This window comes from Neovison vison, chromosome 2, assembly GCF_020171115.1.
Source record: "Neovison vison isolate M4711 chromosome 2, ASM_NN_V1, whole genome shotgun sequence".
NCBI lineage: Eukaryota > Metazoa > Chordata > Mammalia > Carnivora > Mustelidae > Neogale > Neogale vison.
In genome coordinates this window covers 57911151-57937026 of record NC_058092.1, presented here as the reverse complement: position 1 = coordinate 57937026, position 25876 = coordinate 57911151, and the positions used below count along the sequence as shown (strand labels likewise).

The following is a 25876-nucleotide window of genomic DNA, read 5'->3' as shown; positions in this document are numbered from 1 at the left end:
TATCTTCCAAGCACCAATTCTGAACATTTTACCAGCAAAAAAGTGAACAAGACTTAGAATTAAATTTCTATTGCTTTTATTGAACTTAAAAAATACATTGAGTTAAAAATAAACTTGTAAGTCCCTAGTGAAGAAAGAGAGAGAGAGAGAGAGAGATCAAAAAGGGAACTTCTTAAAAGAATGCGAATATAATGTAGAAAAATGAATGACAGGATATGCCCATTTTGCAATCCCTAATGAGAATTCAGTTAAGGATCATCAGTGGAATGCTGCAGCTACTGGATAAAAAGTTGCTGGAGTTAGGATATTCATATGCTTTCAGATCCCACACAGTAATCACCAGATGCAAGGAGAAAATGTATAATGGAGGGATCTGACACCACCTAAATTAAATGGCCAAATTTATTATCATCAGTGGTGGGACAAAATGACATTATATGCATCCTGATGTGACAAAAAGCATACAATACCAACAATCTGGTAGTCTTACCCAAATGGATTACCTAAATATAATAATGAAGAAAAGATTAGCAAATCCAGTATCTTGGATATTTTAAAAGATGACTGGCTAAGGCTTTTAGAAAGCCTTCTAAAAGTCTAGGTGGTCATAAATAGAGTAAAGCTAAAGGACTTTGAACAAAATGACAATTTAGCAAAGACAATATTTCTCTGCATAAAGAAAAAAACAGGTCCGGTGTTGAGAAATCTGTGGGTGAGGTTTTTCAGGCCAGCAAAGAATAGTTTGATATCTTAAAGAAGAGAAACGCTAGTCATGACATTTGTGACAAAAGTTCTGGGGAAACTTACAAGAATGGATGTGGGAGGCACCAGTTTACCACAATTTTTCCACTATTATTCAGAAATAAAATGAAAAATAAATTGGGAGTCACTTGTGCCTAAGATAGATGAATCAGGCACTTAGTTAATGCAAATAAAGAAACATGAGCTGAAAATAAATAATCAAAGCATGTTAGTATTCTTGTTTTCTGAACACCTTAAATAAAATTACTTTGCTGGCTTAATTTTTACACTCTCTTCTCTGTCCCTGGGTGAATAATGTGCCATCTTATGGAATCTGAAGAAAGACATATCCACAGAGAAGTGGAACAAGCACCAATTATAAGCTTAATTGCGTGTCTAACAGGGAACATCAAGTATCATCAGGAATCTTGCCAGAATTCCATTTAAAAAGCTTCAGATTAAGAGTCAGGAGACCTGAATTCTAGTCCCAGTTCTGCCATTAAGTAGCCACACGATCTGAATCAAATCACCTTTTATTTTTTAAGTGTCTTATAAATACATTGATCTCCATTGCTATAATTCTCTAAATTTACCATGTCTTTAACAGTTAAAAAAGTACATGTTTCATATTTTTTCTTTCTTTATTTCCTACTAAAACCCATCTAGATCTTGTCCCACACTGAAATCTCCTTTAGGAATTAGATATACCTTTAACATCTAGCTGGAACCAAGTCCCTAGATCAATTCCTGAGCCACCGACAAATTCCCTTTCTCAGGAATGTATGGAGCCCTATTAACCATAAAAAAATGCTTTATTTCAGTTCATCAGAGAAAGACAATTATCATATGATCTCTCTGATATGAGAAATTTGAGAGGCAGGGCGGGGGGGTTGTCTGGGGTAGGTAAGGAAAAAATGAAACTGAAAAAGATGGGACTGGGAAGGGAGACAAACCTCCCTTAAAATGAAGGAAATGCAATTAATTTTCACAGTTTCCTTGGCTAATGATCACGGAAGGAGCTGGAATTTGGAGTCCCGTGTTCTGTCTCCAAGTCCCTTATTCTCAATTCCCTTATTCTCCTACATCCTTATTTGATGTAGCAACAACTATCCACTCTGTCTTGTTCAAAAGGAGAGCCCTACAAAGTAGATAAAGCCCGTGGACTGCAGGATTGCTTTACCCTTCTTTCTCTTGCTGCATATTTTATGGTCTTTAACATGCAGCTCCATCCCTTGTTAAATGCATTCTCCAGGCAAGTGGACAGATGGGATCGGTTGTGTGTGTGTGTGTTTATACGGTATTTTCAAAGCAAGAACAAATTCACCTTTTCAAACAGTCTCTTGGTTTTTTGTTTGTTTATTTGTTTGTTTGTTTTTGGTGGGGGGAGGGTGACTAATTTTTAATTAATTTAATTAATTAATTAATTTTTAATTAAATGGGAATTTAATACATCAGAACTTTACAGTTCCCACCTCCCCCTCAAAAGAAAGCCCCGCCAATACATCATAAATATTAAACTAAAAATGTGGCCCTATATATTCTGAAAAAAGTAATAAAGCTGCCAGTAAATACACATCTCAGGTGACTGCCAGGGGCAGCTGATATTACATTAAGCACCTACAAGAACACAAGGATGCAGGATGATTAAAAAGGGGTTGACATAATGATATAATGCATGCTGATTCAAATTCCTCCTGGGAACTATTTTTATACTATACTTACATTCAGAGCTGCCATATATAAATAATCATCAAAATGATTAACAGCTTTTATTTAACCTTTTCTATATTCATGAGTATTAAATGATAGTAAGAATTCATATTTATAATTGTATAGTCTGTTTATTTAGTGCCTTCTAAGGAAATGCAAACCCCTACAGGGTATGTGTAAAATCAAACTCTTCAATACAGTCAGAGTCCTGCAGTAATACATCAAGTCTTGGTATGTAATTTCTAAATTCCTTAACTTAGAGCTTCCATGGAAAAGCTTCTTTGTAATGGTAACCGATCTAGGCAAAGCAATTTTGTAAAATACGGTTATTTTTCACATAACATGTATTAATGGAGGTGGCTATAGAAATCCACTTAGCTTACTTCTGCCCCTTTGGTAGAGGAGAGGCTAAGAGTAACCATGAAGAATAGTGAAAGAAAAGAGAGCTATTTAATTGCAGACCATATGAGTAAATGAAGCATCTAAGAAGAAAACCTGTCAGTAAAGGAGTCAGCTGGCAGGACAATGGTGGTGGAGAAGAATTTGGAAGAGAGAATTAGTGGCTGCAATCACAAAAATATCTTACAGCAAAATATTTAAAACAGAAGCTTACCCTTCCTATTTCTCTCTTCACTCTCTTCTGGGTGAGGGAGCGGCCCAACCCAGATCCGGTTGTGGATGGAACCATTCATTCTCCCAGCTGCTGGAAGATTGCCTGTTAATGGTTCACAGGTGCATCTCTCTCTCTGGTACTGCCTTTTACCAAAATGAACGATCTTATCCAGGTTATAATTCTGTGATAACTGGTTTATGCTGGTTTAAAAACCCAGCCACCTAATCTTACTTATCTTACCCAGCCTAATTCTGAAGGGCTTCTCCAGTTCCAGTGATACACATGGGCTTTATGGAAGCCTCTGCTACAAACTCACTGTAGTTTAATTTCTCTCTCTACCCAGCACTCCCCTATAATCCTTAACTTTATCTCAGAGCCTGTTTCCAAGGAGTCCAATCTACAACACATTTGAAACTTATTCTACAGTTTTACAAGGTTCTTCCACAGGTTCCCAACAATGTCTTAACTACCAGATTCCAGGAACCCTTAGACTTCTTGGCAGTTTATAGCTAACACTGTTGATTTTTTTCCCCTTTCGTGTTCTTTACTCTCTTGCTTCCATGAATCTGCTTACCTTACTGCTCTTTCTACTTTCTAAGGTTTTTCATTTTTGGTTTTGGTTTCAACCCCAAAACTTTTGGTTTTGGTTTTGTTTTCAGTTATACTCTTACCTCTTGCTTAGTACTTTTTCTTGGGAAATCTTATTTACACCCTTGGCTTATTTCCCATCTTCATGGTAAAACCTCCTGAATCCAAATATTTACCTTAGATCTCTGTCCTATATTTAAAAAATCCAGTAGCTATTGTTCCCCAGATACTGCATGGCTACTCCTGATAGACATTCTTCTTACCTTCCAGCATGATCCCCTTTACACTATAATGAGAGGTACCATATTCAATGCATCAGTACTTACTGGTACAGCCATTGTCCCCCTATTCTTGCTTTAAGACTAGGACTCTACAGAGTTTTATGATGGTAATAAAATTTTCCAATGTTCCTTCCATCCAACTGGTCTCATGTAAACTCTTTCTTCCTGGCAGTATAGTAGAAAAAGAATGGTTTTTTGAGTCATATAGAAATAGATTGTGATACTGATTATCCCTTTAGTAACTGTGGTAACCGTAGAAGTTACTTAACTTCTCTGCAGCTCAGTTCCTCATCTCTCTTACAGAGGTACAATGAGGGCTAAGTGAGAAAATGTGGTGTATAAATACACTTGGACTGCATAAAAGTTACTCAGTAAATGTCATCTTCCCTCCCTTCCGCCCTTCCTTTCCTCTCCAGGTTTATTGTTCCAGCCATGCTTTAAACAACTAAACCCAGTTTCTAAATTCCACCTAAAAAGTGCTTAACCAGACCATAGGTAGAAAGAGGGATTTTTGTTTAGCTTAGGTAATTTAGGAACAAAGTCAGACAGATATGGCAGCTTTGGGAACTCATTCACCTGGCATCAGAACACCTCAGAACACAGAAGCCAGGTTGCTGGGCCGCGCAATAGATCCCCAGGGCAGCACACGTCTGGCCAGGAGCCTGGGGTATGCAGCTGGTCTTAGTCTCTCTCAGCTTATCTTGGCCTCGACAGTCAATTACGATTTGTGTCAACTTCACTGCTTTCTTTTAGCTTCCCTCTCCCAGGATCGCTATTTTGTGGCTCACCCCAGCATTTAGTGACTTCTTTCCCGTCATAATATTCGTAACCTTTAGACATCTAAGTTACATACAGGAATTAAAGGATTTGGAGAATCATGGCATCAATTTCATCCTTTAAATTTTAAAGTTCTGTCCGTATAGTTGCCGCCTGTAATCTGTAATGGCCGGTTATCAATTTCAGGTTCTCAATGGATAATATTAGATTATTTTTAATTTCTCTTTGATTGTCTAGCAAAAACTACTGATACACTTTCAGGAAGATACTCACTTGCAGGTGGTTTGGGGTTAGAACTATTTTTTTTAAAGTAGTATAGGCTTATTACATTTTAAGGAAACCAAATCTATAAATCAAATAAAGGTATAAGAGGACTTATTTAAAAATAGCAAATCCCCATAGTACATTGATATGATTTTATTTACAGAAACTTATTGTATAATTTTTGTACCTATCTCTGTTACTCAAAAGTATAGGCCTTTGATTTCTCACCTAAAAAAAAGAAACAACCCTTGAGTGATTTCTACATCTCCTGTTTCTCTCTATTCCAATCCATATTTCACACAGTTGTCAGGATTTATCTTTCAAATTTATAGATCTAAACCATTGCTCCCTTGTGCAAAACACACACATTCATGAGGATGTGGATTTCATCTGTTTTGTTTACTGCTACAACCCCAGGGTTAAACATGTAGTAGATGCTCAATAAATATTGGTTCAATAAATAAATCTTACTGTAAAATAACATAAATTGGTCCTTTTTTGGTATAATTTTCCAATGTTATATTCTCCTTTACAAACTATAAATGAGAACTCTTTTTATAAAATAATTTAGAACATGTTAACAAGTTCTGAATATAAATTCTGCTTTGAATATATTTTCTTTTAAAATAAATTTGTTTAAATTTGTTTAGTTTGATTTCTACTTATTGACCCTAAAATAATTAATTTATTGATTGATTTTAATTGATTTAAAAAATTTTTAATTCAACTATAATTAATATACAATGTTATACTAGTTTCAGGTATACAACATAAATACTCAATAATTCTATATGGTACTTAGTGCTTATCACAGTAAGTATTCGCAATCTCCTTCACCTATTTTACCCATCCTCTCACCCGCCTTCCTTCTGGAAACATGTTTGTTCTCTCTATTTTTTTTTTTTTTAAGATTTTATTTATTTATTTGACAGAGAGTGATCACAAGTAGGCAGAGAGGCAGGCAGAGAGAGAGAGAGAAGAGGAAGCAGGCTCCCTGCCGAGCAGAGAGCCCGATGCGGGACTCGATCCCAGGACCCTGAGATCATGACCCGAGCCGAAGGCAGTGGCTTAATCCACTGAGCCACCCAGGCACCCTGTTCTCTATATTTAAGTCGGTTTCTTTCGTCTCTTTTTTCATTATCAGGATCTGATGCGCTTACTATGTGCCATGTGTCCTGTTGCTTCTTAAGCCAATCCATTTCTTGTACTGTTCTCAAATTTGTATTTTATTTGCAGAGATCAATCATTTCATTTATATGGCATGAGTTTTGTCATTTTCATTTGCTGCTTCATTCACAACACCTAGACAATCTTATGAGGCAAGTAGAGTTATCATCCATTTTACAGATGAGCAAATGGAGGCAAGGAGAAGTTAAGGAATGTGCTCTACTTCATACAGCCTTGAACAGTGGTTCTGGGCTTTAAACTAGAAGATTTAACTCCAGAACATGCACTTTAACCACTAGATTCGGCAGCCGTTATGACATATACATCTTTGCTACCCTTCGTGCCTATCTAACACTGTAACTTTAAAGAATAGGGTCTCTAAATAACGCATAAGATAGTGACAAAAGGAAAAGCTTTAATTTCCCAGTAACCTCCCTAATAATTTATGAGAACTAGCCAATAAAACAGGGAGATAAGTAAGTGATAACCCAAGAAGAGTTTTAGCAACTTATTTAGCATCAGAAAAATTGAAAAACACCAATATTCTTCCCCCCTTCTTGGCATTTTGTGATACTTTTTTCTCTTAACCCACTAAGTCTCAGATGAGGTTTACCAGCTTTCATTTATTGACATCTCTTATCTAGAAAATAACATTTTCAGATAGCTACAAAAAAGTATGAAATGATCTTTGTATTCCATATTAGATATAAAATGTTCCATAATTGTAAAAACTCTTTCATAATCACAAGGGGATTAAGATTAAAATAAAAAAATAATTCCAGAAGATAGGCTTCCTGTAAAAACTTCCTATAAAAACTACCCACTGCTTCTAGAGAACTAAATACCAATATAAATTATACGTGGAAGAGTTCCAACAAAAATGAGTTAATTCCACTACAAAAGAAAATGTGTATTTTCCTTCACCCTAAAAAAATGACAAAAATTCACATAAACAAAATCAGATTTTAAGTGAGGAAAATATTTGCAATATATTTAAGAGAAAAAAGGCTGGGTTTTGTGCTATAGAAAGATCAGTTACAAAGTTTTAAGAAAAATCCAACACAATAAAAAGGTAGGCAAAAAAAAAAAAATCAATATGTAAATTACAGAAGAGTATGTGACTAATATCCATATGAAACAATGCTTAATCTCACTAGTACCCAGTAAAATGAAACCTGAGTTTATATCCAGCAGAATGAGAAAAATAAGGAAAGAGGGACTGAAACTTATTTCTGGGTGGAAATGTGGGGAATGGATATTTACATACCTGTGGCAATCTCAATCATCATAGTTTTTGAGTACAATAGTCACCTATTAATTTTAGAAAGTCATATGCATCACATTATGGATAATGGTAAAAATTGGGACAAGCTCTATGCAGGGCAATTTTACAAATTCTACCAAAATTACAAAAGGCATAACAGTGTATATAGCATTTCTACTTAGCTTATGATATGCTTGCATAGATGCAAACCAATCTATGCTTATGGTCATTTAGAGTAGCATTGTTTGTGATAGCAAAAGACTAGAAGTGATATAAATCCATACAATAGGCTATTAAGGAGTTTATAGAAAATGAAAATAAAATAGGAAAGTTCCTTACAAATAGATATGAAATTATATCCAATATTTTCTACCAGGTGAGAAAAAAGGTATTAAACAGTTCCCAAATATGTTATCTAAAAAAGAAAAGAAAAAAAATGTATGGGTGTGTACATATATATACTGGGAAAATATCTCTGAGAATTTATGTAAATGATAATACCAGTTACCTCCTTCTAGAGAGGGAAACTGGTTGGGGGTAGAGTTGGAAGAAACTTTTTTCAATTTATATCATTTAGAGGCTTTTGACTATAATGTCATATATTAATATTGATTATTTTTTGTGTACAACAACACTAATGTACTTAATGTCAGTGAACATGGTACATTTTATATTATATATATTTATCACAATAAAAGGATTTTAAAATTACATACTATATGAAAATAACATGATTTTGAAATTATATATACAATATACATTATATATAAATTTGCACATATGAAGTGTATTTATATCCCAGCAAGCTTATATCTGTTATGTATCCTTCTGGGAATTTTTTTAATTTATTTTTTTAAAGATTTGTTTATTTATTTTATAGAGAGAGCATGTGAGCAGGGAGAGGGATAGACGGAGAAGGAGAAAGAGTATCTCAAGCAGACTACTTGCTGAGCATGGAGCGCAACACGGGACTCAACCCCACTACACTGAAATCATGACCTGAGGTAAAATCAAGAGTCAGATGCTTAACTGACTGAGTCACCCAGAGGCACCCTTGAGTATGTATCCTTTTGGAAATACAAGTAAATAAATGAGGATATTCGAGTTAACTCATACACTATTATATTAGGAGGTGAAAATTGTAAGTAGAGTAAATCATCTCTAAGTGGGGATTGTTTAATAAAACTTATCCAGATATTATAGAATCTAATAAAACCGTTAAAAAGAATACAGTATAGGGGCACCTGGATGGATCAGTCAGTTAAGAGTCCGCTCAGGTCATGAACTCAGAGTCTTGGGATCAACCCCCACATCGGGAACCCTGCTCAGCAGGGAGTCTGCTTCTCCTTCATACTCTCCCTCTGTGCTCTCTCAATCTCTCTCTCTCTCTCAAATAAATAAATAAAATCTTTTTTTAAAAAAGAATGCATTATAAATGGATAAATAAACTATAATATGTCTGTACAAGGAAATATTACTCAGCGTTAGAAGAAAATAAGCTATCAAACCCTAAAGAGACAGGGACGAAATTTAAATGTATATTATTAAGTGAAAGAAACCAGTCTGAAAAGGCTACATACTGTTTGATTTCAACTACATGACATTCTAGAAAAGACAAAACTACAGAGATAGTAAAAAGATCAGTAGTTGTCAGGAATTAGCAGGCATGGAAGACAAAGGAGTTTTAGGATAGTGAAACTATTCTGTATGATACTATAATAATGAATGTCATTATACATATATCTAGACCCATAGAATGTACATCAAGAGTAAAGCCTAATGTAAACTATGAACTTTGGATGATAATAATATATCAACACTGCTTGTAACAAATGTACAAGGGATGTTGATGGTGTGGGAGATTATGCTTGTGTGGGGTCAGGTGATATATGGGAATTTTCTTTACTTTCTGCTTAATTTTGCTACAAATCTAAAACTGCTCTAAAAAATAAAGTCTACTTTAGGAAGAATTCTAAGAGAAAAAAGTGGAATAAATGAAAAAAATACATTAGTCTATGATAGTTGACATGTAGAAGTTTCCATTGCACACAAAAACAATATACAAAAAGTGTTTTTTGGCAGCATCACTGTTTCTACAGATAGAAGCTGAAAAGCCATAAAAATTTAACATCTGCTTTAAAACATTAGAGCGAAAGAACCTATAAAACTAGTTGGGCTAATTTTTCAGAGTGAGGAGAACCAAAGAGAAGTGAGCTGAGCATCAAAAGATTCTTTCTCTAGAAACATTTGTCAATTTTATGACAGAAAATAAGAGTCTGAAAATCTGGGTTAAGTTTGATCAGAGGGCCACAGTTGGAGATAAACAAATAACAGGATTGGGTGGTCTGGAGATCCTATAGTAAACACTGGAGAATTGAGGAAACTTAAATGTACAGCTGATCCTTCCTTTGAATCATTTGGTGTATTTTAGTGCATTATGGCACAGAAAACTAGAATTCTAGATAAAAACCTCTGAAACACAGAGTAAAATGTCCTGCCTTATCAATAAATTAATGAGGGAGAAGAATCATAGTAAACACACTGACATTTCAGTTGAAAATCTTAGTGGGCTACATATTAGAAACAGAAAACAACCAGAGATAGACTGAAAACCCAAACTCTACTCATCTTAATCCCTGAAAAAATTAGGTGGAATATTTTTCTACTTTCCTTGCCAAGATATTATCACCTCGAGACTCTAAAATTTTGCATATTCCATGTCTGGCATTTAGTAAAACATTACTTAAAGAGATTCAAAATGACCAAAATATAAGAGAATAAACAGACACTAAGAATAGATGTGTAGGTAATCAAAGTACTAAAGAAAAGAACTTTAGAATAACTATGATTGATATGTTCAAGAAAATAGTGGAAAAGGTGGACAAGATAGATTGGATGAAAATAAATAGAATTTCACCAGATAATTAGAATTTATAAAAAAGGACCAAATAGATGTTCTATAATAAAAAATGTAGTATCTGAAATTCAGAATTCAATAAATAAATTTAAAATCATATTAGAAATTGGATAGTGAACTGGAAGACAGGTCAATAGAGAATATCCAATTAAAGTAGAAAGAAAAAGAATATACAGAACAGAGTATAAGAGAAAATTGTGCACAGTGAAAAGATCTATGTAGCTGAAGTTCCAGAAAGAAGGGAGAAAGAATGGGATTCAAACAGTACTTGCAAAGATGATGGCTAAAAATATACCAAAACTGATGAAAGCTCTAACTCAGATATTCAGGAAAACTTGCAAACTATGGGAAAACAACTGGAAAGAAAACCACACCTAGATGTATCATAAAGTGGTGAAAATAAAAAAATGAAGAGATAATCTTAAAAGGCTATAAATAACAATAAAAAACAGCTCAATTAAAAATTAGGAAAATGATTTGAATAAACATTTATCTAAAGAAGATATATGCAGGGGAATAGGCACATGAAAAGATGTTCAAGCACTCATCACTAGATAAATGGAAATCAAAACCACAATGAGATACCATTTCATATCCATTAAGATGGGGATGATCAAACACACACACACACACACACACACACAGGTGTGGAATGTGGAAAAATTAGCTTGCTTTTGTATCATTGGTGGAAATTTAAAATGGTGTAGCCACTATGGAAAACAATATGGCAATCCCTCAGAAAACTAAAAACAGAATTATCATATAATTAAAAATTCCACTTCCATATATATAACCAGAAGAACTGAAAGCTGGGATTTGAAGAGATGTAGGTACACCTATGTTCATTTGTAATAGACAAAAAATGGAAACAACCCCAGTGCCCATCAACAAATGAATGGATAATTAATATGTACTATATACATAGAATGGGATATTATTCCACCTTAAAAGGAAGAGAATTCTGACACTAGCTACATCATGGACAAAACTGAAGGACATTATAAGCCTTTCACAAAAGTACAAATACTATATTATTTGATTCCATTTAGTCTACACCAGAGTAGTCAGATTCAGAAAGATAGAAAGTAGAAGGTTTCCAGGGGCTAGGAGAAGGGAAGGAGAATGGGGAGTTAACTGCTTAATGGACACAGAGGTTCAGTTTTGCAACACGTAAAGAGTTATGGCGATGGTTGGTGGTAATGATTGCACAACAAAGTGAATGTACTGAAGAACACTAAACTGTCCCCTTAAAAATGGTTAGGATGGTAAATTTTATGATACGTGCATTTTACCATCATTTAAAATCAATTTTTAAATTTTTTTTAAATCCTTTAAACAACAAAACAATCATCAAAGGAGCACCCATAAGACTGATGACTTTCCTCCCAACGCAAAGAATGGAGCTACAACACAATGGAATGATAACCTCTGAACCACTGAATAAAATTCTATGACCAGTAAAAAATAATGTTCAGAAACAAAGATGAAATAAAAAGTTTCAGAGAAATAAAAACTGAGAAAATTGATTTCTAGCACATTGGCACTAAATGAAATGCAAAAGAGAGTCCTTCAGGCATGAGATAAGGTATTCCCTAATGGAAACATAGACACATAAGAAGAAATGAAAAGACAGACTGGTGTCAGAATTGTTCGAGTATGGTAGCCATGTGAAAGCAAAGAAGGAACACAGGAGAAGGACTGGGATTCTCCCAACAGAGGCAAATAAAGTATTTGTCAACCTACTACGAGAAATCACTTATGAGATTACCGCATGAAATAGTAATAGGCCATATATATTTGATAGGATTACCCAGTAATAAAAATTTCCTTAACCAAGATACATTAAATTGAATTAGTTATTCAAATTAGGGGAAGTTTTGGGGAGTTATAATGATATTCTGAGAATAAGTAAAGCTGAGTTAAAAATACGAAACTATGAAAGATAATCTGAAAAACAATTCTATTATTGGATTGATATAGGAGAAGATAAGGTAAAGCAAAAAGGAACTATATGAAAAAGGATTCACAAATTCATTTGGCCTATAAAGTTGAATTATCTCCATCAGGGCTCCCAATGACTGACTGACAGAGATATCTAAAAGCTTTTTCTCCTTCGGTAATCCTCCTCCCAGGCTTTCCAGCAGCATTTCACATAGCCAACCTTTATGAATCTTCCTACTTCTTTAGTTTCTTTAAAAAAAAAAACAAGAAAAAACAGAAATACTGGAAGCCAATTTTCCTTTTACTGCTGACTATTGCTTAGTTTTTGTGGTTGATTTCGCATTCTCTAAACAGAATTTTGATGATTGAATATTGGTTCTAGGAATTGTACCTATGGTAATATTCCCCTTCCATTCTGTACATGTTTTCTGCCTGGTGTAATCCTGGTGGCCTCAGCCACTATGTCTATTCAGAGAAATCTTCTAGTCCTACCTCCAGTTCTGTATTTCCACCAACTCTGCTATCCTCAACCTTTTGCTATCCTCAAGGCACCTAAACTTCATATTCCAAACTAAAGTTACCATTTTCACATCATCGACTTAAAGTTAACTGCTCTTCTCTTAATGTTCCAGATCTCAAATAATGGGGCCACTACTCATCCAAAGTTCCTGTAGAATCCAGCAAAGAGGGTGTTGGTTTCAGTATATGTGCTGCCGAAGCGAGCACAGGGTGTTGGTTTCAAATCACAGTCCTATTCTTACTGCCATCACTTTAGTTTGAGTCCTCAATTCCCCAGTTGCATGACTGCAAGCATCAGTCTCCAGCGCTCCCACCACCAGACTCTCTCAACAGCCTTCCAGATGTTTTTCCTTTTTAAAATAATTATTCTTTTAACTTTTTCAGTACCTTTCAAATTATGATCTTCTTCATTTCCTTCTGAGCTAAAACTGATGCTGATGTTGATTCTTACCAAGGTGTTTCTAAAGACATTTTTAGATTTTTCTCTCCTTTAATACAGGACAGGCCAACTAAACTATAAAAAGTCTGAATTTTGAATTCCAAAATTCTTTCACCTTAAAGTATAAGCTTGTGTATCACTGTGTGACATCCCAAGATAAAAAGTCTAAATTTATAAACCAGATTCATTAGGTTTTCATTCATACTTTTTATCTGAGTTTTATTGAGTTATTGTTTGGCATTCTTATTAAAGTGTGTGATTCCAAATGTATAAATGTTTGATACAGTTTGTATGTGAGGTGTTTTTCATCCATGACTTGTCATTTATAAAGCCTTAAAAAAAAGGGAAGAAACTACATTTGGCTTATAAAGAAAGTTCTTTAGGAATCTTTACTGTTAAGCAGCTGAAACACAATTTTAAACAATGTGTATAATTATAGAAATTTCTACTACAATAAGATTTTAAATATGAAGATATGTATAATTTCTAAAATATTTTGATTGTGGATACTGCCATCGTTCCATATAGATTTTTCTTTGCAAAACATTTTCTGACTCTGTTACAATCTCCAAGTTACATTTGAGGACAAAGAATCAACTCCAAACACTTTAATACTGAACAATGAGATTTTCAAAGATTCTTCTTGCCATTCAAATAATCTTATTTACCTTTCTCTCATTCTTCCATCTTTTTTTAAAATCCATTCACCCAAACATTACATGTTCTTATCATTGACCCTCCTGTTTCATTTCTTGAAAATGTCAGTGAGTACTGATGAATGGAAAGTTCCTGCTTAATGTCTGGATTTCATTTGATATCGCCTTGAAATTTTGAAATGTAACCTTCAAAAGTGAATGTAATTTCATTCTATTTCTTAAAAGCATGATTATAATATAATTCCTATTAATGGTTTATGAGAGGAATTAACACATTTTTACAGTGGTTTACTGTGTTACCAGGTATAGGGAGATTCTTACTCTTTTTAGAAAGGAATATATTGTTGAATTAGGTCTCTAAGTATAAGTCCTAGAAAACATACAATATTTAAACTCATCTTTCTGACCAAAATCATTTCACTATTATTGACAGAAAATTAGTTTCCTGAAATCCATAGTCACCATTTTTCTTCCTATTTTTGTGATGCGATATAGTTAACACAAATAGTACTAAATATGAATTTTAAATTACCAGACTATTTTGTAATTATATAGTAAAATTCCCAGAACACTACTGAATTCTATATACTTAAGCATAGTAAAATAACATAGTATCTACTTGCTAGTTATTCCTGTCTCTGCAGACTTCTAGGTTGTGACCACTTTGACTTGCATTTTTTTCATGTAGCGGGCTCCTTTAAAAAAAAAAAAAAAGAAAATTTAAAAAATTTTAATTAACTGTACTTATAAATTGACAAATGCATCTAAATGAACATAGTAAGCAAGAATGGAATGTGAAGAGCTTAATCAATGTAGTTCTGATTGTCAGGTTATACATCCTAATCAGAATAATTCCACAAACACTACCATTTTAAATATTTGAGCTGCGAATATATAAACTCAATGTGAAAAAGAAGGGTGATATTATTGTCCAATATTCCTTCTAAAAATAATTCAGTATCTGCAAGGAAAATTTTTTGCACAGTGATTTTCCTCCTTGCCTCTTTTATTCCTAATAACTGAATAATAAATGTGAAATATTATTTTCCCTTGTTCTTAAAAATTATAAAACAGAATTTCTTTTAAAATATTTCATAATTTAGATTCTTACAGGTCTGATTTGCCTTTTCTCTAATTATTCTGAATGAATAAAATTTATGCTCTCACTATTACCCCTTAAATCCTGATTTGGTAATCCCCAGTGATCATTAAAACAAAGTGCTTTGACACTGGCATTTATTATGTGTATTCATAGCTATTTGTGTTCAATATATTACAATTAAAATAACTGAGCCTAAAATATCCATTTGCATTTGTAATAATAAATAAATAATAATAAAATATAATAAAATAATAATAATAAATAATAATAAATAAATAATATTTTATAAAGTGACTATAGTAAGATTAATGCAGATATGCACATTTATTTAATATTGTAGTTTGTACTCTGTAACATTACAACCCATGGTTGACATGGGGGATAAAGAAGAAAATGACATCTTGAAGTTATTTGTTTGAATACTTAATGTAAAGTTTTTATATTTATAAAACCCAGGAATCTCAGTATAATTATTAAATCTCTAAGTTAGAATGATAGGAAACATCCATTTATCAGTGGAACAGAGAGAAGTATCTAGATGATACATATAGTCGGGCTGAGCCTGGTGTGTTTTTTAGGAATCATACAGGAAAGCTTTATCAATATTATTTAGTGCTATTTCCTAAAAAGAAATTTTAAAAGGGGAATGAAAGGACCAAGAAAATATTCAGAATCTGCTTAATAAAGCCAAATGTACACAGTAACACTAAAAAAAAAAAAAAATCTTTTCTTGAAATTAGGACTCTAAAGGATACTTTAGAAAATAAAAACTGAATTGAAAATACATAAATTACAGTTACTATGCTGGAGATTATGTTTATTTAATTGATGCAATTATTTACTTGTATAAAATGCACAATCTTAAGAAAAGCTTAGCAAACCACATGTTTAGGCAAAAGTAATTTTCTGATTACAAATGCATTATTAAAATGAAATAGGAATTAATAATTTTATAGTTAGTCTTAATACCTTTGTCTTTTAACTTTTATACTAAAACTAAAAATGATTTACATATCACAATTACAGGTTACATAATGAAATGCTTACAGCCTGATATATTATCCTGAATTTCATAGAAATACAAAGATAAGTCTGGTTAAATACCATTTAATATAATCTAGAGTCTAGATTAGAAAACTGGAATCTTCTATTCTAACTTCTTTATCTGTAAAATGGCAATAATAATTAACCTTAAGTGTCTCATAAATAGTCTTTAAAAAAACAATATAAAATAAGTTCTTTTTTGTTAAGATTTTGTTTATTTATTTGACAGAGAGAGCAAGAAAGCACAAGCAGGGAGACAATGGGGAGAGAGAGGGAGAAGCAGACTCTTTGCTGAGCAGGAAGCCCAATGTGGGGCTCGATCCCAGGACCCAGCCAAGGGCAGGCGCCCATAAAATAAGTTCTTAACAGCTAAGTACACTTCTTAGGAGAACATCTTCGCTCTTATTTTGTTTTACTGTAACAAGTAAAATTATAAGCCTAACATATATTATTCCACTGCCCTAAAAAGTGATATATACTTAAAAGTAAATTATTAGGGGCACCTGGGTGGCTCAGTGGGTTAAACCGCTGCCTTCGGCTCGGGTCATGATCTCAGGGTCCTGGGATCGGTCCCGCATCGGGCTCTCTGCTCAGCAGGGAGCCTGCTTCCTCCTCTCTCTATCTGCCTCCTGTCTCTCTGCCTATTTGTGATCTCTCTCAGTCAAATAAATAAAAAAAAATTTTTTTTTAAAAAGTAAATTATTATATTCTTGTTTTCTGTTCTCGTTGCTACTTTGTTAAATGAAAGCAATATGTCTGAAGTATTAATATTATTGTAGTTATATTATTACACTATATGATATTATACTATGTATAGTATACTGTATTATACTATTTTAATAGTTATATTAGTATATTATATTATTATAGTATGAAATATAGTTATATTATTTGAAGAATGAATAGACTTGCTTTTATTATTTGGAAATCACTGGAATTGGGCCTTGTCTTGGCTAGTGGACAAACACTCATCAGGGAAGAGAAATAATGTTAGGAGGACACACACTCTTTTAAACACAGTTTATTTATCTTTTACAAGAGACCTAATGTACATATTTACAGGTAAGACCACATTTTTAAGGCCAGTGTTGAAGAGGAAAAAAACCATTTCGCTGTAATAGAGATCAGCATAGCAGCCTTGAAGATAACCTTTTACTTAATAACTTAAAATAAGATGCTTAAAAGAAAAATAATTTTCAAGAGTTTTTTTCCAGCATTATCACTGTGACTTTTGGTCCAGGGTAAGCCTGGCTAAGTGCCTAAGGCCCCAAGTTAAAGTCCATTTTAAAAGCCTTAGTGGGAGAACTTATATATAGAAGCATTGTGTGCAAGTCTTTTGAAAGTTTTCTTGCTTTGGGCTACACTTATTTTATGGTATTTCTGGTTTCCAGTTTTTTTACTCAACAGTCTTGAAATATTACCTCCTCACTTGGTACCTAAACTGTATGTATATGATGACCAAAAAAAATCATGTTATGAATTAAATAGATGTTAATTCTCACTAGCTAGAGCTCCTATTACAACCCTTTTCTTCCCAAACTTTCCATATCTTTTGATGGCCTGAGCTGCATTTAATCCTAGCTTGACCTGCCTCTTCCATCTGCTACTCAAAAGTAGAAAGTGCATATCAACAGTCCTTAAAGTATAAATTACTACTTAAAACATGGCCTCCCGCGGGGCAAGTCCTTGTTCCACCAGGCTTCTAACCAGTGTCTGTCACTCTGTAGATGCTCTAATATTTAACAAGTGTTAATACAGCACTTGGGCTATGACAACACAATAAATAAGCCAGATTCGGATGCCAAGCACCACAACTCCAAGCTTTAAATTTCAATTATATTTAAATGAGATTGTCTAATGTGTTTAAATGTTTATTAAAATTAACCTTTCACATCCAAAGGGCACAGTGTGTATTCCTGATAACACTAAAATTTTAGACTTAAGTTTCCCACTACGACTGAATAAATGAAACATTTAAAGGGCTTGAAATGTCAAGAAGGCTCTGAAATAGTGTTTCTGTGATGTGATTACTAATAGTCATGGACTATTTAATGCCAATAATATTCTCAGAGCTAATGAAGTATAGGTGCTGCATATCAAAGAAACTTGATAATATTAATCCAGGCAAGAATTACAACAGGGAACGTATTTAAGTTGAATTACAAGGTTGAAAGAAATTTTAAATAGCCATAGTCTTTTCATTATTTTAGGGGGAATTTCACCAGAGCCATCCTTAGCAAGTGAGGATATTTTGAAGGTCACCAGTATTTTCAGAAAATTCATTAGAATTTGTTGTCACATCCTACAGGTATTGATCTATGAGAGTTAGAGTGGGAGGGCTTTCCAGAAAATGTGAGACTATACACCCAACACTGGATTTGTGAGATCTGAGTAGAGCAAAGGATGTCTTAGTAGTGGCAATATAAGTCATTTGGCTTTAAAGACAGCTTGAAAGTCAAGATATGAAGACATTTCAGAAACTAGAGAGCAAAACAGAATTCCCAATATGAGACTAAGGCTTTCTGGGTGCTGCCTGTATAGCCTCTCAAATAAATTATGAATAGACTCCAAAAGAGCTTATCACTGAAGGGCAGAGATCGAAAGCAGATTTAAGCATAATCTGAGACAGGATATGACAGAAGTGTGCACATTTTACTACAGGAACCAGGGTGGGGGAGCAGTCAGCACACTGTGTAAGTTTGGGAAGCCTTCTGAATCAGCGATCAGTCAGTGCCTTAGATGCCCTAAGGATTTTATACATTTTATTCAATTTTAATTGAATTTCAATGGACAAAATCAGGATTCTTTAAGTTTCTTCCATGCACATATTTTACTTTAAATTCTGGTAAAAAGACAGAAAAAATGGCAGAGCTTCATGAATCCCTATAAGCCTTTTGTGTTCTTTTTATATTTACTACTCCCCTCTCCAAATCCCTTAAACTTTCCAGGGAGGGGAAGGAATAGACAAGTATGGAACTGCTTAAATTTGAGGTTTAATCTGTTACTGCCATCTAGTCTATTCTTTCTTTCTTGTCTAATATAAAATTTCATGGGTGAGAAAGACACATAATTGAAGACAAAAAACAAAATTGCTTGGAAAGCAATAAACTGAGTATTTTGAATCATAATAACAAAGGAGACCTTTTGCAGTATATTGGATCATAAATATTCAGAAGTGTCCCCCCCACCACGCCAGTATTTCTATGGGAGGCATAATACCACTGATGTTGCCTTTTGGCTCTGTGACTTGCTCTGGCCAACAGAACAGGGGCCAAGTGATGGACCAGTTCTGATCCTAGACCTTAAAAGGTCTGTGTGTTTCTGACCATACTATTAGAGCTTTGCCATATTTAAGAACTATGGATTGAACATGTCCAGATTAGCCCACTGGTTCTAGGAGTAAAATGAGAGGTCAGAGCAGAGTTATTACAGCAGAGGCATCATAGATCAGCTGACTTCCATCTGACCTCCATACATGAACAAAACCAAATGAAATCAGCAGAGCCACCCAGGGAAGCCCAGCCTGGCTTGACAGATTCAAAACCAAGCCCCAGACACTTGGGTTACATAAATGCTCATTACTGTAGGCCATTGAGATTTTTTGTTGCTGTCTGTTTTGCAGCATTATTGTAGTAATAGCTAAGTGATACATCTCAGATAAGGGGGTCAAGAAAGGCCTCACAGGAAAGGTAACATGTAAGCAGACACCTAAGGAATAAGAAAGACTTGTGTATGTAAACAGCTGGTAATTACATTTGAGGAACAAAGATCAACATTCAAAAGGGCACTAAGACACATAGTGTACCCAGAGGAACTAAATAATGTCCAGTATGGCTGAGCCTAATCAGCATGGAAAAGAGTAACCCAACGATAGATTAAGACAGAAGGACGTGACAGATCAGACCTTGTATGCTCTGGTAAGAAATAATTTTTTAAAATTTTCAAGAGCCAATAGAATCTTCAGATTACCTGCTTAAGCCTAACTTAAAAGTGGAAAACGAGTTATAAGAGTGGACAAGGAATACTTCACTTGAAAATGTACTTATACGGCAAGCATATTGGTTTTACTTTAATTTTAGGCATTATATGCACTGTTGAACAACATGGATTGAAACTGTGTGGGTCCATTTATATGAGGCTTTTTAACAGTACAGTACTGTAAATGTGTTTTCTTTCTTATGATTTTCTAGTAATATTTTCCTTTCTTTACTTTATTGTGAGAATAAAATACATAATACATATAACATACAAAATAGGTATTAATCAAATATTTACATTATTGGTGAGGCTTCCATTCAATAGGAGGCTACAGTAGTTATGTTTTGGAAAAGTCAAAAGTTATATGCAGATCTTTTAAAATCTTATTTATTTATCTGAGAGAGAGAGAGAATGAGCCGTGGGGGGGTGGGGCTCAGAGAGAGAGAAGCAGACTCCCTGCTGAGCAGGAAGCCCAATGTGGGGCTTGATCCCAGGACCTGGAGATCATGACCTGAGCTTAACCGACTGAGTCACCCAGGTGCCCCAAATGCAGATTTTTAACTCTATGGGTATAAGGTGGTTGGTGCCCCTGATTCCCACATTGTTCAAGAGTCAAGTATCTATCAGCAGCTTTGAGAGTGCTGCTGTAGATCAGAGACCCTTTCATATTTCCCCAGTACTACTACCTATGGGTCTGGTGTGACAGATAGGAGGAGGAGCCCTTGTAGTCTGACCAGTTTCATAGAACATTTTGCTGATCTCTTAGTCTACGTTTATTGGTATAATAGTGTATATAATTTTCCTTCCCTGGTGGTATCTTTATGGCATTTCTACTCTCTTTTAATATTCCATTGAATGACATAGTCCAACAGAGTATATAATGTGCAGTGAAGGATACAAAAGAATATAAACAGGCCACTGTAACTAAATTTCACTGGCATTTCACTGGCATTTCACATTGGCTTGTCCGGGTTTTATTGCTTTTTGTCAGTACTAAAGTGGTTGTCTGCTTCCTCTCTGGTCTCTAGGACTCCGATTTTAGTTACTTCCAAAGCTGTAGTATAGTCTAAAGATAACTTTCTAAAACAATTCATCATGCATGCTTGACTTGGGGGAGCAAGGGTGCGGAAGAGGAGAACTAACATTTACTAGTGCATATTATATTGTGGATATCATCGTGGGTGGTTAAAGATGAAACTTCTCGCAGGTTGGTTTTCCCTGCAGTAGATTCTGCCCTAGACATAGATTTGAGAATAAATGCTTTATTTGGGAGGCAATCCAATGGGACACCAGTATAAGAGTAAAGAATTGAAACAGGAAGTAATGAAGCCACTGCCACTCTGGGCAACTGAGCCTTTATCTACATGGACTATAACTCAGGGGGGTGGGAGAGAGGTGAGGAAGGTGAGTTGTTTATTCTCCCACTCCCACCTATCAGTGACTGCGGCTCACCTGGAGGAGTTAACATTCAGGCTGCACTGAACATCAGCTGAAAGAATGTTCTCAAGAGGATTCAGCAATGCTTGTGCTTAGATGCCATGGACACACAGTAGAATGTTAAAGGTCAAGAGGACATGGAAGGGCCCCCAACAGCCACAGAATCCTTTTCTTATTTATTCCTTATTAATGTCACCATTTCAAAGAGACTTTTTCTGATCAATTAATTTGAAGACATAAACCCCAATTCTGTGTCACTTGTTGCTTTGCTCTTGAGCCTATATCACAATTCTTTACTATTAATTTGCTTCTTTCCTTACATATTTCCGCATTTTTTCCTAGACTGAGCATAATGAGGTCAATAACTGAGTTGGTTTTGTTCAACATCTAGTACAAAGGAGGAACCCACTATTTGTTGAATCAATTATTTAATGACAGCCATATGGAGTAGGTGGTGTGACTTTAAATGGTGAATGCAAACCCAAAGGCCACATTGGTGGTGACAGTGTTCTAATCCAGGATGGTCTGACATAAAATCCCATACTCCTAACCACACTGTGATAATGACATCATGTTGCTTTTCTATTTGCCTCAGCTGCTTCTATTTCTCTAGCTGCCTCAGAAAACTCAATTAATTCCTATCTGCTACATCATTAAATTTAAATTCCTCTGCCTAACTTTCGATTCCTTCAATAACCTGGCTAGTTAGATTATTCTTGTGCCTTAAAAAACTTGTGCACAAATATATTATGGGATGAAAGAAATGTTGCTTAAAACCGTATGTTAAAAGGACTTCCAGATTGCTTATTGTCAATAACTATTTTAATATGAGAAAACAGTGTCATCTGGTCTCCAAAATGTCCAATGTAAAAGGCTAAATGAATGTAAATAGAGCAGTCAGAGGAGGGTGTGACTTGTCCGGGTTTTTATTTTATTTTATTTTTTACATCAGAATGATGGTGTAATGCAAGACTCTTCCCAAAGCCAAAATACCTTGGACTCAAAGTAACTGAGTTCTTTCAAACAGCAAAATTCCTCTTAACCATGCATAGGTAAGTGATTTTGCTTTAGATAGTTGGGCCTGAACAAAAATCACACAATTATACAAGCAAAATGGAACCAAGAAGGACAAAGTTTAAAAATAACAGAACCACCACCAAAAAACCCCTAATATACTCCTTACTTGTATCTGCTAAGGATGTATAGATGCTTTCATTTGCATTATCTCATTTAAGCCTCAGGACAAGGTCTTTAATATCATTGTAAGGCCTGACAAAAGCAAGAAAAGAATTTAGCATTGAGTAAAGAAGCAACTGAGTACTAGGGTAAAAATTCATGTAAGAAGAAATAATTAGGTAATAAAATGACTTTTTTTTTTCTTTTTTTGGGAGAAAAGATGTTGTAGAAAGCATCATTTGATCAAAATATTTGAAGTATTTTCCCATGCTATCAGGATCCTATAGGTGCCTCTTCTTTGGGAGAATCATAGCTCCTGTCCCAATGTTAACTGAGGCCATGTGACTTACTTTGGCTAATGGAATATAAGCCAAGGTAAAGTTTTATATCAGCCTCTGCTGCTACTAGTACTATTTGCTGTCTGTGGCAAACCCTAGTTATAAGCTCCATTTTCTTTCTAGATTCTGGAACAGAGAGAATGCAGAGCAGAACCCCAGCCAATATGTAGCCAACATGTAATAATAGTGAAAAATAAATTTTGCTGTTGAAAATGCTAAGGTTTGGGGTTACTACTGTAATGGTAAAGCTGTCTAAGAAGTAGGTATAAGTGTCTTTCTAATTCTGAAGAAATTTACAAATTAAAAATTAAGATCATGCATGAACATTGGGGAGGATATGTGCTATGGTGAGTAATGTGAATTGTGTAAACCTGGCGATTCACAGACCCATACCCCTGGGGCTAATACATTGTATGTTAATAAAAAACTAAAACATTTAAAAATTTTTTTAAAAATTAAGATCATGAAGAAAATCACTTTCCATTCATAATTGAGTTTAACTTAAGAAAAATTTATAAGTGATATTAAATGTGTTAATAATATTCAAAAAAATTGACATATGAGGGCATAAGAATGTGTGATTCTGAATGAAATGAGAAATGAGTTGTAATGTGAAGGGGAGCAGAATAAGCAACCCCAAAATATGCCACGTTGGCATATTGATTATTTCGAATTAAAATTACTTCAGAAAGAACTGATACAAAATGGCCTTTGTCCCCTGAAAGCAGGAAACAAATCTCCCATGTATAAAGTACCAGGAGAATAGAAGGCATCTTTATCACCAGAGAGAGGGAATTATGGGCCTGAGAAGGCAGTGCAGAGAAATATTATTACCTTTTCAATAATTTACTACTCTAAGCCCAAACCTCTTTGTCAAATCTTCACAAATTTATTCTTTCTTTGTTTATTCTTTTTTTTGTCTACAAAATTAATTGTTTTTTGTTAATCTGTGTCAGTTTAATTATTAGGCCAAACAAAGCACATGGAAGGGAAGATAGGGAAAGTTTTCTGCCCCTACAGAGGTTTATCTGAAATTGGTAAGGGAATTTTATTTAGCTGGTTAACAATAGTATTGTGATGCCTAAAAGAAGTTGAAATATACCATATTTATACATTTAATAGATTAGATTTGCAAGAGTGGTTTAAATGCCTAGGGAGGTTTTGCTTGTTATATCAGGGCTTGAAGAAGCTGATAAAGAAGATAAAATGTATTAGATTTATGAAGAAAATAAAAATATTTTTAAAATTTTACAGATTCTAAATAATTAAGTTTTTTAAAAAAATTTATTTATTTACTTGAGGAGGGGGTGTGTATGGGTATGCACAGGGGGAGAGGCAGAGGGAGAGGCAGAGAGAGAGTCTCAAACAGACTCCCTGCTGAGTGGGAAGCCCGACTTGGGGCCCAATCTCACCACCCTGAGATCATGACAGGAGCTGAAATCAAGGGATGCTTAACTGACCAAGCCACCCAGGCACCCCCTAAATAATAAAGTTTTAAAGTGATTGTTGGAATGTACCAGATTCATATACAGAATAAGATTTGGATATTTAGCTTTAAAAAAATTACTGAGAAACTAGACTTAAATGTAAAAAATTTAACTCATAAAATAAAAATTAATTTAAAATTACATATAGCCATAAATAGTCCCAACTGTGCAGAAAAGTCTTCTTATAACATTAAAACTCACAATAACGGAAGCACCATGAAGCAGTACTATATTTTCTATTCTATGGATGAGGAAATAGAGACATAGAGAAATTAAAGTTGCCTGAAACAAAAATTATGGTAATTTATTTGATTTAGTAATTCTACAATTTCCAAAATAGCTTTCAAATGCTTCCTAAAATGTATTTTGTTCTCTTTTTTGCCTTAAAATATTAAGGTATGTTTACTTATAAAAGTTTCCTAAATTTTCAAGTATAAATAAAGTTTTAGCTATTATAGATATTTGTTTATTAGAAGAAAATTATTCCTTGATTGATTTTTCTTTTGACAAAAGAGTAAAAAAATATAGAAATCATAAAAGGAAAAGAAGAGAAAGAAAAGACTGTATAAAGAGACTAGAATTAATGTAACTTTTTGCTTCCTGGAAAAAAGGCAACAAAGGAAAAGCATAGGCTACAAATTTTTTTAGTGTGTTTTAAGGAAGTTCTCTAATTCTGACTCAAGATTTTTAAAGGGGTTTAATTAATTTATTTATGTATCTTTTAACCAAGAATACCTTTAAATAAGACCACTGACCAAACACTACTTTTTCAAGTTTAAGAAGAATTGGAAGACATTTTGGTAAACATAAGTGATTAAGTCAGGTGCATGATAACCTCTATCTATACTTTTATGTTCATAGCCTTTTATGATAAATCATTGTTGTTAATTAAAAAACAAGGCTCACAATTAAGTTAATGTATGTTAACATATGTATTATATATAGTACATATGTATACATACACACACACATTTACACAATTTTGAAAATTTGAAGCAAAAATTATATAATCTGTTGAATAGTTTCCATATATCAGATTTCAAGTTATTCTTACATAGATATATAAATATGTAACTTGTGTGCTATCATAAAAGACTCTAAAAGTATGGCATCTTTGGGTAAATAAGGTAACAAGTGTAATTTAAGATTAAAAAGTAACTTCAACTCCCATAGTCCCATTTAAAATTTTTCTAAAACACCTAGACTTGAAATTGAAATCTAAAAATAGAGTACCAATTTTATAAAACAAAGGGAAATAAGATTTATTTGTTTTTGTCTTGAAGCATTAAACAATTAGAAATAGTAAATTAACAGCTTTTAACCGTGTGTAATCTTTAAAAATGATGTCACAAGACACTATTTTTGTGGAATGGAAATGTTTATTTCCAAAATGTTTATTTCCAAAAAATAAAATCTTTCTTTTCAAGAAAAAAATAA

At 33.9% G+C, this 25876-nt stretch overlaps 1 protein-coding gene across 5 annotated transcripts in view; it reads right to left on the bottom strand.

Moving 5' to 3' along the window:
* The window catches only part of LRRC7 (leucine rich repeat containing 7), a 562518-nt gene that overhangs the window by 379657 nt on the left and 156985 nt on the right, over nucleotides 1-25876 (bottom strand). Inside the window, exon 2 of one of the 5 annotated variants that reach the window (XM_044238450.1) lies at nucleotides 14497-14572. The exons of the other annotated variants lie outside the window; for them this stretch is intronic. Coding sequence (XP_044094385.1) covers nucleotide 14497 — 1 coding nt within the window. The 5' untranslated portion in view covers nucleotides 14498-14572. The remainder of the gene's footprint in view (nucleotides 1-14496; nucleotides 14573-25876) is intronic. 5 annotated transcript variants of the gene reach the window in all.